Genomic DNA, 17,052 nt, shown 5'->3' with positions numbered 1-17,052 from the left:
CATGCTGCTGGTGGTTTCTCTTGCTGTGAAGAAGCCTTTTAATAAGAAGAGATCCCACTTGTTGATTGTTTATGCTAGTTCACAGGAAACTGAGGTTTTGTTCATAAAATCTTTTCCTACACCAATGTCTTCAAGAGTTCTACCTAACCACTGTTCCAACTGGTTCAGAGTTTCTATTTTAATATTTAGATCTTTAATCCATTTTGATTTTAGTTTAGTGCATGGTGAGAGATATAGGTCTAATTTTAATCTTTGCCAAGTTGAAGCCCAATTTTTCCAGTACCATTTATTAAAGAGGCTATCTTTCCTCCAGTGAGGGTGTTTGGCTCCTTTATTGAAGATGAGATGGCTGAGTGTGTCTGGCTTGGTTTCTGCATCTTCTAATCTGTTCCACTGGTCCTCAAGTCTGTTTCTTTGCCAGTACCATGCTGTTTTTATCACAGTAGCTTTGTAGTAGAGTTGCAGGTTGGGGATTGTGATACCCCCTGCCATGTCTCTGTTACCTAGAATTGCTTTTGCTATTCTGGGTCTCTTCTTGATCCAAATGAGTTTTTGGATTGTTTTCTCAAGGTCCATGAAGTATGCTGCTGGGATCTCAATTGGAATTGCATTGACTCTATATAGCAGTTTTGGAAGTATGGCCATTTTCACTATATTAATCCTTCCTACCCAGGAGCAGGGGATGTCTGTCCATTTTCTGATATCATCTTCAATCTCTCTTTTCAGAGTCCTATAGTTTTCAGAGAAGAGGTCTTTGATTTCTTTTGTTAGGTTGATACCTAGGTATTTCAGTTTTTTGGATGCTATTGTGAAAGGAATTATTTGCCCTATTTCTCTCTCAGTGAGTCTGTCATTTGTGTAGAGGAAAGCTATTGATTTTTGTGTGTTGACCTTGTAACCAGCTACTTGACTGAATTTGGTTATTAAGTCTAGAAGACTTTTGGTGGAGCTCTTGGGGTCTTCTATATAGAGTATCATGTCATCTGCAAATAATGACAATTTGACTTCTTCATTTCCTATCTTTATTCCTTTCATTTCTTTCTCTTGTCTAATTGCCGTGGCTAATGTTTCCATAACTATATTGAACAAGAGTGGTGATAGTGGACATCCTTGTCTTGTTCCTGATTTTAGTGTGAAGGATTTCAGTTTTTGACCATTTAGTATGATATTGGCTGTTGGTTTTTCATAGATGGCTTTTATCAATTTGAGGTAGAGACCATCTCTTCCAATTTTTTTAGGGTTTTTATCATAAATGCATGTTGGATTTTCTCAAATGCTTTTTCTGCATCTATGGAGATAATCATATGTTTTTTGTCCTTGGCTCTATTAATATAGTGTATTACATTGATTGATTTTCATATATTGAACCATCCCTGCATCCCTGGGATCAATCCCACTTGATTTATGATCTTTTTAATGATCTGCATTCTATTTGCCAGTATCTTATTAAGGATTTTTGCATCTATGTTCATTAGTGAGATTGGCCTATAGTTCTCCTTTTCAGTTGGGTCTTTCTCTGCTTTGGGGATCAAGGTGATGCTTGCTTCCAGGAATGAATTTGGGAGTATTTCTTCCCTTTCAATTTCATTGAAGAGTTTAAACAGTAGCGACAGTAGTCCCTCTCTAAATGTCTTTTAGAATTCAGCAGTGAAGCCATCAGGGCCTGGGCTTTTCTTAGTTGATAAGTTTTTAATTACATTTTCCATTTCATTGGTTGATATTGGGTTGTTCAGAAATTTTAGGTCTTCTTTGTTCAACTTTGGTAATTCATATGTATCTAGGAATCTGTCCATTTCTTCTGTTTTGTCCATCTTATTGGCATATAGGTTCTTGAAGTAGGTATTGATGATCCTCTGGATTTCTGCTGGGTCTGTTGTCATTTCACCCTTTTCATTCCTAATTGCATGGATTTGGGCCTTTCTTTCCTTTTTCTGACAAGGTTGGCTAACGGTTTGTCAATTTTGTTGATTCTTTCAAAGAACCAACTCTTGGCTTCATTGATTTTTTTGTATCATTCTCTTAGACTCCATTGTATTGATTTCTCCTCTGATCTTTATAATTTCCTCCCTTGTATGAACTCTGGGGTTGTCCTGTTCTTCTTTTTCTAAAAGCTTGAGGTGCAGCATCAGGTTGTTTAATTGGGCTCGTTCTGTTTTCCTAATATGCGTATTCACTGCTATGAATTTCCCTCGTAAGTCTGCTTTCATTGTGTCCCATAGATTCTGATATGTTTTATTGTCATTGTCATTTAATTGACAGAACTGTGTGATTTCTTCTTTAATTTCCTCTGTGACCCATTGGTTATTCAGAAGTGTGTTGTTCAATTTCCACATGTTTATGAAATTTTTTGAGTTTCTTTTGCTATGGATCTCCAATTTCATTGCACTATGGTCTGATAATATACAGGGGATAACTTCAATTCCTTTGTACTTACTTAAACGTGCTCTGTGTGTAAGTGGTCTATTTTTGAGAATGACCCATGTGCAGCTGAGAAGAATGTGTATTCTGATTTTGTGGGGTGCAAGACTCTGTAAACATCTGTTAAGTTCATTTGTTCAAGAGCTCAATTGAGTTCTAGTATTTCATTACTTATTTTTAGTCTAGTTGATCTATCTATTTGTGACAGTGGGGTGTTGAGGTCCCCCACTACAATTGTATTAGTGCATATATGACTTTTCATGTCTGTTAGTATTTGTTTTATATAGTTGGGTTCACTAGTGTTTGGTGCATAGATATTTATGTTTGTCATCTCTTCCTCTTGGATTCTTCCCTTTACAAGGATGTAGTGTCCTTCTTCATCTCTCTTAATCAGTGTTGGTTTGAAATCTACTTGATCTGCCAAGAGGATAGCTACTCCTGCTTTTTTTGGGGTTCCCATCGCATAGAGTATTGTTTTCCACCCTTTAACTTTCAGTCTTTGAGTTTCCTTTTAAATTAAGTGTGTTTCTTGTATGCAGCATATTGTTGGATTTTGCTTCTTGACCCATTCTGCCAGTCTATTTCTTTTGATTGGTTAATTGAGACCATTAATGTTGATGGTTATAAGTGAAATGTATTGACTTGTCATTGCCATGACTTTTTCTTTTTGTTGGGTTCTCCCCCTTTCCATTTAATTTCTTGTCATGCCAGATGGGTTCATTCTGCTTTGCTTCCTGGGGTTGTGATCCTCAATGTCTGTTCCTAGGATATTGTGTAAAATTCTTTGGAGTGCTGGTTTGGTATTCACGAAGTTCCTAAGGTGCTCTTTGTCATGAAAGTATCTTATTTCTCAATCCATTTTGAAAGATAGTTTTGCAGAGTACATCAATCTGTGTTGGAGGCTGTTTTCTTTTAGGGCTTGGAATATGTCACTCCAAGCTCTTCTTGCCTTGATGGTTTGTGTTGAGAAGTCTGCTGAGATTCTGATGGGCTTTCCTTTGTATGTGATTTGTTTCTTTTCTCTAACTGCTTGGAGAACTTTGTTCTGTTGAGTTTCTGGAATCTTAACAATTATATGCCTATGTGTAGATATTTTTGATCAAGGCTATTTGGAGTCCTATATGCTTCACTTATCTGTATGTCAAACTCTTTTCCCCTCCTTGGGAAGTTTTCTGCCATTATTTCTGTGAAGAGTTTTTTTTAATGTCATCTGCGCTCTCTCCTGTTTCTTCATTGACCCAATCAGTCTTATGTTATTCTTCTTTGCATCATCTAGCAGCTGCTGAATTGACTTCTCATGTTCCCTTATAATTTTGAAGCAATTTTTCTTTTCCTGGTCACTAATTGCAATCTTATCTTCTATATCTGAAATTCTGTCCTCACATTGGCTCATTCTGCTGTGTAGACTTTCAATGGAGTTTTTCATGTCCTAGAAATCTATTTGCATCTGTTTTATGGATTCCATTTGTTTCCTATATTGGGATTCCATCATGTTCCTCAGTTCCTCTCTAGATTTGTTAATCTTGTCTTGCACTAGGAGTACAATTTCTCCTATTATCTGAGAAATTTTTTCTGATTTCATATTTTCCAGATCCCCTTTTGTTGCCAGTTCAGTGGGTCCAGGTGGTTGAGTATCAGAGTGTTCCATCTCATTTCCCTTTGGGATTGCTGTAGGTGATCTGGAAGTCTGGTTTTGAGACTTATTTATGTGTTTTCTCATTTTGACTTCGGGTGGGGCTGTTAGCACCTGCAGGGATTACCTCCTCTGAGCTGGGAGAGGTGGAACAGAGGCGGGGAGCAGAGGTAGGGATGGTGGCCCAAAAGCCCTTTCCTGTGGGCTGGGAGCAGTGGGAGGGATGGTGGCCAGGAAGCCCCTTCCTGTGGACCAGGAGCAGTGGAATGGTGGCTAAGAAGCCCCTACCTCTGGGCCAGGAGCGGAGGGACTCAGTACATTGGTCTGGTGGTCCAGTGTCCTCTGTAGTGTGGAACCAGGTGGCTGTACAGAGGAACATGAGGGGGGGTGTCCAGTGGATTGTTGCTGGGGCGCAGGCTGATTCAGTGTGTTTCAAGTGACTCGCGATCTCCGTAAGGTGTGCGCAGACCTGCCTGTCTGGAGCGGGCTGATTCGGCATGTTCTGCGCAATTCGTGATACTTGTGTTCTTTACATATTCTAAATAGTAGACATTTGCCTGAGGAATAGCTGGCAAAAATTTTCTGCCACATTGGAGGTTGTCTCTTAGCTCTGTTATTGGTTTCACTTGCAGTACAGAAGCTTTTTTTTTTTTGGTACTGGGGATTGAACTCAGGACCCTGAGCTTGCAAGGCAGGCGCCGGTACCACTGAGCTAAATCCCCAGCCCCCAGAAGCTTTTTAATAAGATGAGATCCCAGTTGTTGATTCTTTGTGCTAGTTCCCATGCTACTGGGGATTTGTTCATAAAGTCCTTTCCCATGCTAATGTCTTCGAGAGTTCTACCTAACTTAATTTCCCACAAGTTTAGTGTTTCTGTTTTAATATTTAGATCTTTAATCCACTTGGATTTTAGTTTAGTGAATGGTGAAAGATAGGGCTCTAGTTTTAATCTTTGGCAAGGTGAAATCCAGTTTTTACAACACTATTTATTAATGAGGCTATCTTACCTCCAGTGAGGATGGTTGGCTCCTTTGTCAAAGATGAGGTAGCTGAGTGTGTCTGGAGTTGTTTCTGCATCTTCTAATCTATTCCACTGATCCTCAGGTCTGTTTCTTTGCCAGTACCATGCTATTAATATTATTTTTTTTTTAATCACAGTGGCTTTGTAGTACAGTTTCAAATTGGGAATTGTGATACCCCCTGCCATGACCCTGATGCCTAGAATTGCTTTTGCAGTTCTAGGTTCTTTCTGGTTCCAGATGAAGTTTTGGATTGTTTTCTCTAGTGCTGTGAAATATGCTGTTGGGTTATCAATCATAATTGCCTTGATAAAGCACAGATTTTAAGCATTCATTCTTACTACAAAGAAATGTTAAAACACGAGTTGCTGGATGTATTAATTAGCCCAATTTAATTCATCTGTCATATACAAAATCCCACTGCACCCCATAATTATATATATAAGTATTTGTGGATTAAAATCAAAGAAAAACTAAATGGAGATACATGGGACACTGGGAGAAAAATTCCCTTTCCCTCTTCCCAGCTTGGAGTGGGCCATCGCTCAAGGGCCATGAGAAAGATGTGAGAAGCACCCTGTGCTTTAGAAGGTGATGGGAAGATCTTCTTCCATAAGGGCAGAGGCAGTGGTCACCTCAGATGCTAGGCAGGGCCCTTTGCACATTTATTATAAATCCTAGTGTAGGACTAGGTTGAGAAATAAGGATCAGATTTCAATGAAGAGGGCAAAAAATTATCTGATAAGGTCATATAAAGATTTGATGCTTCTTTCCCTTCCTTCATTGTTTACAGTCTTGAATTTCTAAAATCAAATTTGGAGTTATTTATCAGTACAGCTGGCTCTGGAGTGTCTCCAAAGGCTCATATGTTCCATGCTTGGTCCCCAGGCAGGTGTCATTGGGAGGTGTTGGAAATTCTGAGGGATCGGGTTTAGTGGGAGATATTTGTGTCCCTAGAGGTGTGGAGCCTATGGAGTCTCTCTCTCTTTCACTTCCTGTCCACAAGGTGAGGAGCCACGATTCACCATGGCCATGATGAAGCCCAAAGCAACAGGGCCAGACAAACATGGACTGAAACCTCTACAACTGTGAACCAAAGTAACCTTTCTCTCTTCATAACACAATTATCTCAAGTATTTGTCAGAGTAATAGAAACCTGAAGTGTGAGAGTTCAATGTGGTGTCAATTTGAGTGGATTAAGAAACACCTATGGGATTAGTGGAGCTCAGTTCTGGGTGTGTCCAGATGACTGACTTGGAAACCACAAACTGAAGAGGGAAGACCCGCCCTGGGGCTCCAACCAATGGACCTGTAGCCTGGATGGAACAAGAAGGAAACAAGGAAGGAGTCTGCCATCTTGTTTCTTCCTCACAGCTCTCGAGCTTAGTCTTCACTTTCGGATGTTCATCTCCAATTTCTTCAGGCTTCCAGCTCAGACTCTCCTGCTATCCACCACACACTCTTCAGTCTTCCAGTGCCAACCCTCTGGCTTTCTCACAGGGACTCGCAGCAGATGCTGTAGTGCTCTAGGCCTTTGATTTTGTACTGGTTTTCTGCTTTCACTCTACAGTAAATGCTGCTTTCTGCTTTCAATCTACATAAATTAATTTCCTCAGTCTCTGCCTTGTACATCTTTCTGAGTTGAGAGAAGATCTCACCAGTCTTATGGAAACAATCACTTTCTGGGCAGAAAAGGTGAAAAATGTGTCTAGCAGCATGATTAGATTTAAACACTTTCCACTAATCCAAATTTGCAGGGGTAGTTCTTTTTCTCTCAGGAATAATTATATGTTATTGGGCTTGCTTAGTTTAAATGCTCAGTTTTCCTTCTAGCACCTGTAGGAGCAGACTTGCATAATGCCCATGCATGAATTATTATTCTGGTCACTAATTTCTCCTGTTTATACTTCATCTACCACACATATGTTTTGATAACCTTCAAAGTTTTTATCTTATGTGATTACTGTGGCAATTTTGTAAAGTGATTTTGGTGGCTTATTTTCTGTATGAGTGACACATACAGATTTCTGTAGGTGATTTTAAGCTGAGTATTTATTCTAATCTTCATTATTGCAGGAAATATGAAGAAAGGCACAAGTGAGGGCCCATAACTTTATATTTACACACAGTGCTAAAGAGTCTCCTTAAGGAACGATCAGCCTTGGGGAAATGGGGATCTAATTGAGCAGAATGGATGCCAGGGAAAGATGCAGCCTGTTTAAGTTGCTAAGATGGCTTTTGGTTGGACTCTCCGTGGGTTTGTAATTGAGTTCTGCAAAGAAATGAATGAAATATATTGTGTAAAGCAAAAGAGTATTTCTCTGAGTCTCAGGAAAAGCCCCTGGGCCCCTCTGCACTGGGACTTACACAGAGTGCACCACCACTGAGAAATTTACAGAGCGTGGCCTCCATGCAATTAACTGGTGCTCATGCTCCTAAACAAGCTCTCAGTAAAGGAATGAGTAATGGAAAGCAAGAGATGAAGAGCCTCATAGAGCACATTAGGATTGCCAGGGACAGCACATTCAGTGATAAAACTTAGAGCAGCTCCTGGCAAGAAAGTCAGGGCTCAGGTCAGAAGCCAGTACCATGAGTGTCAGAAATGAAGACCAAGGTCTGTGTCTCCTGACTGTCCTTCAACATACGAAGGACTCTCTTATGAAAGGCGAGAGCTACTAAAACCTGACCCATGGGAGCTGGTCCACTTCTCCTTCTCTAGGTAGAAATTCAATCAGAGAAAGATTATTTTTTGTTGTTTAATCGTGACTTTATGAGAAATCTCTAGCCCCTCCCAACCTCAGACTTATATGGTAACTTCCCTCTCCCACCCTGAAGGTTGACACATTTAATGTATTTCTGATTAGAAGATATCTTGTTTGGTCCCCTAGATAACAAGACCTAAGAAGACTGAGTCTTCTCCTTGGTTTTATTCGCCCAAGTAAAAATATTTCTGCCCTATTACAGCCCTCTGCTTAGTACCTCATAACTAGGAAAGTACCAGTTGGCACCTATTTTTGCATTATGAATTAATTGATATGCAGATATATTATCATCTCCACAAGATTTTATTACAGTAAAGTATAATCCATACAATATCTTCATTTTTATCTATGTGTGCATATCAGAAACATTTTATATATATATATGGAGAGAGAGAAAGAGAGAGAGAGAGAAGTGAAAATGCTGTACATGGAAATGCAGAAAACACTTAGTGATGGAGGCTGGTGGAGAGGGAGGAGGAGATCTTGTCTACATTTCATTCCATTCCTCACTGGAACTCCACAACCAGCCATTGTGTACATGAACAAAATTATTGGATTCCCTCCTAAACAAGCCCCATAGAAATTAACTTGGCAAGGCAAGTATAAAAAAGAAAATTAACGAGTTCAAAGCCTCACAGACAACAGAAGAAAAAAGGCATCCGCACCCCATGTAGGAGGCCAGACTGGTACTTATGGTGGGGTACCCAGGGCTCTGCAGTTCTCCCAGGTCTCCAGCCTGTCAGGTGACATTGCACATCTGGAATTGCCACCTCTGTGAGTTATCTCTCTATCCATCTGGATCTCTGCACTCCGACAATCCACTGCAGCTGTGTCTCTGAAGAACCCAGACAAATATCAACACGAAGAGTTGTGCATTTCTTAGCTAACTTTTGAAGACCATGAGGCTTTTTTTAGTATACTATATATTAACATTTCTAATTTAACATGTTTAATTTCGTCATTCAACACTCCCACCAGCAGTGGAGCAGAGTTCCTCTTTCCCCACAGCCCCGCCAGCATTTGTTATTGGTTGATTTCATGATAGCAGCCATTCTTTCTGGAGTGAGGTGGAATCTCAGCATTGTTTTCATTTACATCTCTCGAATGACCAGTGATGTGGAACATTTTTTCATTTATTTATTTGCTATTTGTACTTCTTTGTCTGAGAAACGTCTGTTCATTTCAGATGCCCATTTTTGGATTGAGTCTTTAAACTTGGGAGGTCTGATCTTTTTAAGTTCTTTATAGATTTGAGATAGTAGACCTTTGTCTGAGGAAGAGCAGGTGAAGATGTTTTCCCGCATTGTGGGTTGTCTCTTCACGCTGCTGGTGGTTTCTCTTGCTGTGCAGAAGCCTTTTAATAAGAAGAGATCCCACTTGTTGATTGTTTGTGCTAGTTCACAGGCAACTGAGGTTTTGTTCATAAAATCTTTTCCTACACTGATGTCTTCAAGGGTTCTACCTAACCTCTGTTCCAACTGGTTCAGAGTTTCTATTTTAATATTTAGATCTTTAATCCATTTTGATTTTAGTTTAGTGCATGGTGAGAGATATAGGTCTAGTTTTAATCTTTGCCAAGTTGAAGCCCAATTTTTCCAGTACCATTTATTAAAGAGGCTATCTTTCCTCCAGTGAGGGTGTTTGGCTCCTTTATTGAACATGAGATGGCTGAGTGTGTCTGGTGTTGTTCCTGCATCTTCTAATCTGTTCCACTGGTCCTTAAGTCTGTTTCTTTGCCACTACCATGCTGTTTTTATCACAGTAGCTTTGTAATATAGTTGCAGGTTGGGGATTGTGATACCCCCTGCCATGTCACTGTGGAAATCAGTATGGAGATAACTCAACGAACTAGGACTGGAAGTCCCATTTGACCCTGCTATTCCACTGCTGGGGATCTTCCCCAAAGAATTAAAAGAATCATACCACAGTGATATATGTGTGCCCATGTTCATAGCAGCACAGTTTGTCGTAGCTAAAACTTGAAAATAGCCCAAATGCTAATCAACTGGAGACTGGATAAAGAAAATGTGGTTTTATTTTATAAAATGGAGTACTACTCAGCCATAAAAAATGAGAAATTAGAGACATTTATAGCTAAGTGGATGCACATTGAGGCGATACTCTTAAGTGAAATAAATAGGACCCACATGAATAAATTCCAAATAGTTTCTCTGGTGTGAGAAACTAAAAGTGTAAATAAGGACTAAAATGTATAATAGGTAATGTGAAATAGGAAGACAAGGGGCAAATGGGAAGGAAGTTTGAGGGGTAGAGGAAAGGATAGAAGGGAATGGGATTAATATGAGAAAATGGAAAAATAGGAACAAAATCTTTGTAAATAGGGAGGAATGGAGGGGTTGAAGGGAGGGCTGGGCAAGGGTGAAAAATAAGAACCAAGAGAGATTATGTAAAAGTGCAAATTTCCAATGATGAATATCATTATATTGTATACCTAAAATGTACCAATGATTAGAATGAATAATCGATAATGCAAAATAGGAAGAAAAGGCCCAAAGGGGTAGGGGTAGTGGGAGGTGCAGGGGAAAGGAAAGAAGGGAAAGGAAAAATGATGAGAAATGGATAAAATGGAAATAAAGTCTTTGTAAATAGGGAAGGGTGGAGGGGGTGAAGAGAGGGCTAGGAATGGGGAAAAAATAAGAACCAAGATGCATTATGTAAAGGTACAATTCCCAATGAGAAATGTAATTGTGTTGTGTACCTAAAATGTACCAATAAAAGAATTTAATAAAAAAAGTTTAATTTCATTACACATATTATACATGTACTAAATTATCATAACATAGCCCATAGAGACATACAAATACTGTGTCAATAATTTTAGTATATGTGCTGTTAAAACAAGCACTTATGCCTCAAGTAACAATTCAATTAAAAATAGGAATTTTTGATAGCAGCCATTCTTTCTGGGGTGAAGTGCAATCTCAGCATTGTTTTCATTTGCATCTCTTGAACAACCAGTGATGTTGAACCTTTTTTCATACTTTTATTTGCTGTTTCAACTTCTTTGTCTGAGAAGTGTCTGTTTATTTCAGATGCCCATTTTTGCATTGGGTCTTTAAATTTGGGAAGTCTGATTTTTTAAGTTTTTTATAGAAATATGGCTAGTTTTCTTCAAGTAAAAAGCTCCTGGGAGAGGTACATAGACAAAGAGGTTCATATCGGTTAGGAATAAATTGTAGCAACATATTTCTGGATGTCTCTGGGTCTTTAATGTCTCTGAGTAAAACAATACACTTGAAATGTTGAAGACACTCTGCTCTGCAGAAAGGAAAGTTATGAAAATCATAAGTTACCAGTTATGGGAAAATATTAAAAATTAATTCAAAATATTTGTAGGCAATAATTATATACATACTATTGTGTTACCAAACTGAATATTCTCCTAACAGGTTGGGTTCCTCTGTCACTTTTTGAAGTTACAGAATTTTGAGGGCTTAATCTCTGTTTCTAACATACAGTAACATAAGAATTCCATCCACATTCTTAAATTTTATATTCAATTTTTGTCTCCTGAATTACCTTGATTTTCTCATCTTAGGGCTTTGAACTGTGATGCATCAAGGTCGGAAATCCATTCTCTTGAATTATATCAATATGTAGTACAATAGAAGCTGTAGTTGAAATAGTTAACCTGATCAGAAATTGTCTTTGTTGCTTTTTAGAAGAGCATCTTGATTTATTTGAAAAGTTTATTTAGAGCTTCTTTCACATCCTTATTCCTCAGACTGTAGATCAAAGGATTCAACATGGGGAACAGCACGGTATAAAAGGTGGAAACTATTTTGTCCCTCTCAAGGGAGTAGCTGGAACTGGGGCGAGAGTAGATGTAGAGGATGGAGCCATAGTACAGGGTGACAGAGATGAGGTGGGAGGAGCATGTGGAGAAGGCCTTGCGGCGGCCCTGGGTGGAGCGGATCCTCAGGATGGCAGCGATGATGAAGAGGTAGGAGGCCAGGATGAGGGCAAGGGGGGTGATGACATTGGAGGTCAGGAGGAAGAACATCAGAGCCTGGGTGCCCTCGTTCCTGCCACAGGCCAACTTCACTAGGGGAAGCAAGTCACAAAAAAAGTCATCAATGACATTGTCATTGCAGAAGTCAAAGGAAAAGGTCTTCTTGGTGATGATGGAAGAGTTAGTAAAGCCTCCGAGATAACAGGCTGCTATCAAAAACACACATAGCTTCATGGGCATGGCCTGGGCATACAGCAGGGGCTTTGAGATGGCCATGTAGCGGTCGTAGGCCATGGTGGCCAGAAGGTAGCACTCACTGTAGTCTAACCCAGCGGAGAAGAAGAACTGGGCCACACAGCCTGCAAAGGAGATGCTTTTGTCTTCAGAGATGCAGGTCACTAGGATCTTCGGGGTGTAGACTGAGGACAGCCATAGGTCCAGGAAAGACAGATTTCCAATAAAGAAGTACATGGGTGTGTGCAGCCGGACATCATTGCAGATCAGCATGATGAGGATGTTGTTTCCTAGCAAGGTTGCAGAGTATACTCCAAGGAAGAGGACGAACAGCACCTGCTGCATCACTGGGTCTGCTGTGAAGCCTAGCAGGATGAACTCGGTCACCGTGTGATTGCCCCTCTCCATGGCTCTGGGTATCTCACTGTACAGAAGAGAAAATGTGAGATCTTTGAATCACTGTGCTGATAAAAATAGTAAAACATGCTCATGTGTTTCAGAATATTCCTGGTAATCATAAGAAGTCTTGGATCCAACAGTCTTTGTGCTCATTTAGAAAGAATTTTTATTTTGCAGCCAAATAAAGAAAAATTGCAGGGAATATTGTAATTATTTGTACTGTAGCCTCACTCAGGATGTAGGAAAGTAGTTCATATTCAACTCAATATAAGTGTTCATCAACAAAAGAGTTAATAAAAAGAGTCACTTATGGGTAAAATACAGACAATATAAGATTGTTCTACTGTCACTTTATTCTAATTCTCCTCCACTAAAAGTTCAATGTCTTCCAATGGATAAATTAAAAATAAGTGTAAGTCATTTTCTGGTTTGATCCATCTGCAACATCTGTCATAGTTCATCACTCTCTCCTGCTGGAAATACTCTTTTTGCTTGGGTTTCCGTTCACCACTCTTGCCTATTATTTCTTCTATTTCTCTGGTTACCTATTCTCTCTTATGCTAGCTTTTGAATTTTGGGATGCCTCTGGAATCCACTAGTGGACCTCTTGCCATTTCTGTCTATAATCGTTCCCGGAGATTTTAAACATCCTCTCTAGGTGAATCACTGCCAGTGTGGCTTCTCTTTTCCTGTCTACTCCATGGACTCTGGATACATAGGTCCCATGTCTATTGGATAATTCTTACACAGTATCCACTGGGCGTATCAGGAGAAAATGTATTCCCAGTTAACCTTCCTACATCTCCTTTACTTTTGGTCTTCCTTACTGCAAGAAATGGAATTTTTCCAGCTTAGAAGTGATTTAGTGTCATGCTCAGCTGTTTTCTAGCTCTCACATAGTCTCTGATTATTTAGCAACATCATGTAGACATTACCTTCAAAATCTTTCCAACCCCTGGCCATTTCTTTCCCAACTGCAATGTTTCCACCTTACACAAAGCCACGAGTTCTCCCTTTGCATCATTGCCGGAGCTTCCTAGCTGTCTCCTTGCCTTCATGCTCACCTCATTTGAGTGTCTCAACTTGGCATTCAGTCTTCCTCTTAAAATGTTCTGACCACTCCAGTGACTTCGCAACTCATTCAGGAGAAGCCAGCATCCTCATAAAGATGTCCAAGCACTCTGTGATATGCATTTAGTGTCTCCTGCTTCCAGCTCGCCCTGTCTCCCTCCACTGTCCTTTCCAGTCCAACCTTCCACCCTCCTTTCTGCTCCTCGAGTAATGAGGGCATCTTCAGTTCCTTCCCAGCTACTCCTCACTGTGTGTGGAAAGCTCCTCCCATGTATTTTCATAATTAGAAGTTTTATTGTCTCAGTCTGAACTCTTTGGAATATTACCTTTAAAGGTGTTTCTGTAACACTTCATTGTAACCTCCCTCCCTGACCCTCTTTTTCCCCTTTCCTGCATTAGTATCATGTCCTGCACTGATCCTCATGTTACATATATAAGTTAACGTCTTAATTCTTTACTAGAAAGTATTTTGGATCATCTGCTTTTGAGGAAACACATAGGTCAGTTTAATGTTTATCTCATTTTGTTTTGTCATACTGTTTTGTCATAATATCATAAAGTCATATTGGTTTTTAAATTTTAAATCAATTAATTCTAAATATGAAAAATTGCATGGCAACACTAAAATCCCTGAAAACATGAATTCATGAAAACTGAGAGGCTTTGCTGGGAAAACTTGAAATTTCTGGATTGTCTCTGAAACTGAATATCATCTGATTCTATTATGGTTTGCGTCTCATTATGATCTTCAAATTTTATCACTTACAGAAATAATAGCTAAAATTTTTGAGCAGTTCACTCTGAACCAAATACTGTGTTTAGTATTTCACTTGCAGCATTTTGTTTATCCCTCACAACACCCATCGTATATATGTTCAAATATTAATGGCAATAATTTTACCCATGACCAAACTGAGATGTAGTAAGTTTTTAAAAATTGCCCAAATACAGACTGGTGCAATCACTGTGGAAATCAGTATGGAGATACCTCAAAGAACTAGGGCTAGAGGTCCCATTTGATCCAGGTATTCCCCTGCTGGGTATCTTCCCGGGAGAATTAAAAGAATCATATCACAGCAATATATGTGCACCCATGTTTATAGTGGCACAGTTTGTAATAGCTAAAGCTTGGAAACAGCCCAAGTGTCCATAAACTGGAAACTGGATAAAGAAGATGTGGTTCTTTTATAAAATGGAGTACTAGTCAGCCATAAAGAAGGAGAAACTAGAGACATTTATAGCTAAATGTATGCATATTAAGGCCATCCTCTTAAGTGAAATAAATAGGACACACATGTGTAAATACTGAATAGTTTCTCTAGTGTGAGAAACTGAAAGTGTAAATAAGGATTAAAATGATTAAAATGAATAATTGATAATTTGAAATAGGAAGAAAAGGTCCAGAGGGGTAGGGGTGGTGGGAGGGGAAGGGGAAAGGAAAGAAGGGAAAGGAAAAATTATGAGAAAAGAAAAAAAATGGAAACAAAATCTGTGTAAATAGGGAAGGATGGAGGTGGTGAAGGACACACAGGTAATGGGGAAAAAAAATAAGAGCCAAGATACATCATGTACAGGTGCAAACACCCAATGATAAATGTAAACACATTGTATACCTAAAATGTACCAATAAAAGAATTTAAGCAAAATAATTGCACAAATAATAGGATTGCTTTCTCTGAAGATCTGACACTTAACCTTGAGTAAGCCCCTCCTTTCTTTTTGATATCATATTAGCAGTGCTAGTGGGCTCCATGGGATTCTGTCATTTAAGTTTTGATACTATAACCTTCAGGATAACCTTGAGAGATTCACAAGTCATCACAAGTGAGTGTACCTTACATAGACAGAGTCAATAAAAGGCACCACCATTGTCCAAATCAAATCCTGGCACCTCCTTGTGTCACTTGGTCTTTGGGTCAAACCTGATTATGAATCCAAAAACATTCCATGTCCCACCCAGGCCCAGAACACTTACCTGCAAGTATCACTGTCTCAAACAACAGAGGATTTCACCATGGATCCAGGTGACTTATTCCTGCTCTGAATCCCCAGTGGTTGATTCCTCAAGCACCCCCAGGGCTTATAATTTTAAAAGTCTCTGCGAAGGCAATTAATGAAAAAGTATATTGATTGTCTTTTGCTTTTTCAATGGAAAATGAGAAAATGATGATTATAATAACTCTGAACTGGGTACCTTCTCTTTAAATTCCTATCAGAGAAGCTCTAAGTTCTTAAACAATAAATAAATGGACATTGTTAAACAAGTCTTTCAATTAGGTGCTTCATATCACACTGTAATCAAATAAAATAGATACAGAATGTGAGAAAATCATGTTCAGATTGAGTCCAAGGGAAACTCATTACAAAATTCTCAGTTGTTTCCCTACACTAAGGGCACATTAGAGAGAAAATTGAGAGGGAATATTCTTGAGTATCTATTCATCAGCAAAGAAATCACTTTAGAGATAAACTTTGCATATCAAAAACGTCTATAAGATAGATTGCACAGCAAACATATCTGCTCTCACCTCTCACCCCATTACTCAATTTATTTTTCTTTTTTCAGCAAAACATTTATTAGCATATTTTATATATACATAATGATAACATTCATCATACAGAGTTTGTGCACATTCATGATATATCTCGCTTACTCATTGGAACTCACGAGAAGGTGCCACATTAGCTAATGTCATAAGTTTGGACAATGTGAACATTTTAACCAAGATGACTGACCTGCTGTCAAAAATGAACTTGCAACTTTTTCCTTTATTTATCCAAATAACTGTTACTGAGTGTTTTACATGGGACACACACTCCACGAAGAGTTTGACAAGTGTCATCTCAGTGAATCCTCACAATGACCCTGTGATGCCCTCACTATTCCCCTCCCACACACTGCTTACCTTGGGCACAGAAAGGACCATGTGTGTGCTTGTAGAGCTGGTGGAGTTGGAGCTGGGAGAAGCTAAGTTCACATCAGGTCTCTGAAGCTTATCAGAGCCTGGATATGGGTCAAGAATGTCAGTCTCCCAGGTCTCCGGAAACCACTGAGTAGGTGCAGGGGAGCTGAGCTGAGATTCCCGCCCTCAGTGTCACCCTGAGGAACTCTGCTACAGTACCTTACTTGGCCATGTGAGGCCAGTCAGGGCACAGGCCCTGCTGGGAGCCCAGTGAGCAGTGCCACATGTGCAGTAGAGCAGCGTCTGTCCTGGAGGACACTGAGGACCATCGCCACCTGGAGGACAGCATTTCTGGTCAAGGGGAAGCTCTGTGGAGGCTCAGAAGCAAAAAAGGGAACGGGGCTTATAGGGAACGTTGGAAGCTGGGGGTCCTGCATGGGGAACAGTGTTTGTGCACCCTGTGGGAAAGAGCTTGGATGAGCTCTCTGAGGAGGTTCAGGGCCAGGAGGAGAGCACTGTTGGAGTTTGTGCTAATTGTGTCATGTAAATTTTCCATGTATTGTGCTACTTTACATGCCCAGGTATTCCAAGGCTGGAGTCTGTCCTTCTCAGGGCTACTGATTTGTACACGTAGATCCCC

At 39.7% G+C, this 17,052-nt stretch overlaps 1 protein-coding gene across 1 annotated transcript; it reads right to left on the bottom strand.

Annotated features, from left to right (window-relative positions):
* Positions 1 to 11,529: 11,529 nt before the first annotated feature.
* On the bottom strand, positions 11,530 to 12,447 carry LOC101715456 (olfactory receptor 9G19-like). Its single transcript, XM_013067475.1, has one exon. The coding sequence runs from the start codon at positions 12,445 to 12,447 to the stop codon at positions 11,530 to 11,532; it is 918 nt and encodes a 305-aa protein (XP_012922929.1).
* Between the last annotated feature and the right edge of the window lie 4,605 nt (positions 12,448 to 17,052).

The sequence above is a fragment of the Heterocephalus glaber genome, unplaced genomic scaffold (genome assembly GCF_053883595.1).
Source record: "Heterocephalus glaber isolate CG9 unplaced genomic scaffold, H.glaber_assembly_v1.0 deba00001805, whole genome shotgun sequence".
Taxonomy (NCBI): domain Eukaryota; kingdom Metazoa; phylum Chordata; class Mammalia; order Rodentia; family Bathyergidae; genus Heterocephalus; species Heterocephalus glaber.
The sequence above is the reverse complement of the archived record's forward strand: the minus strand, read 5'-3'. Positions and strand labels throughout refer to the sequence as shown.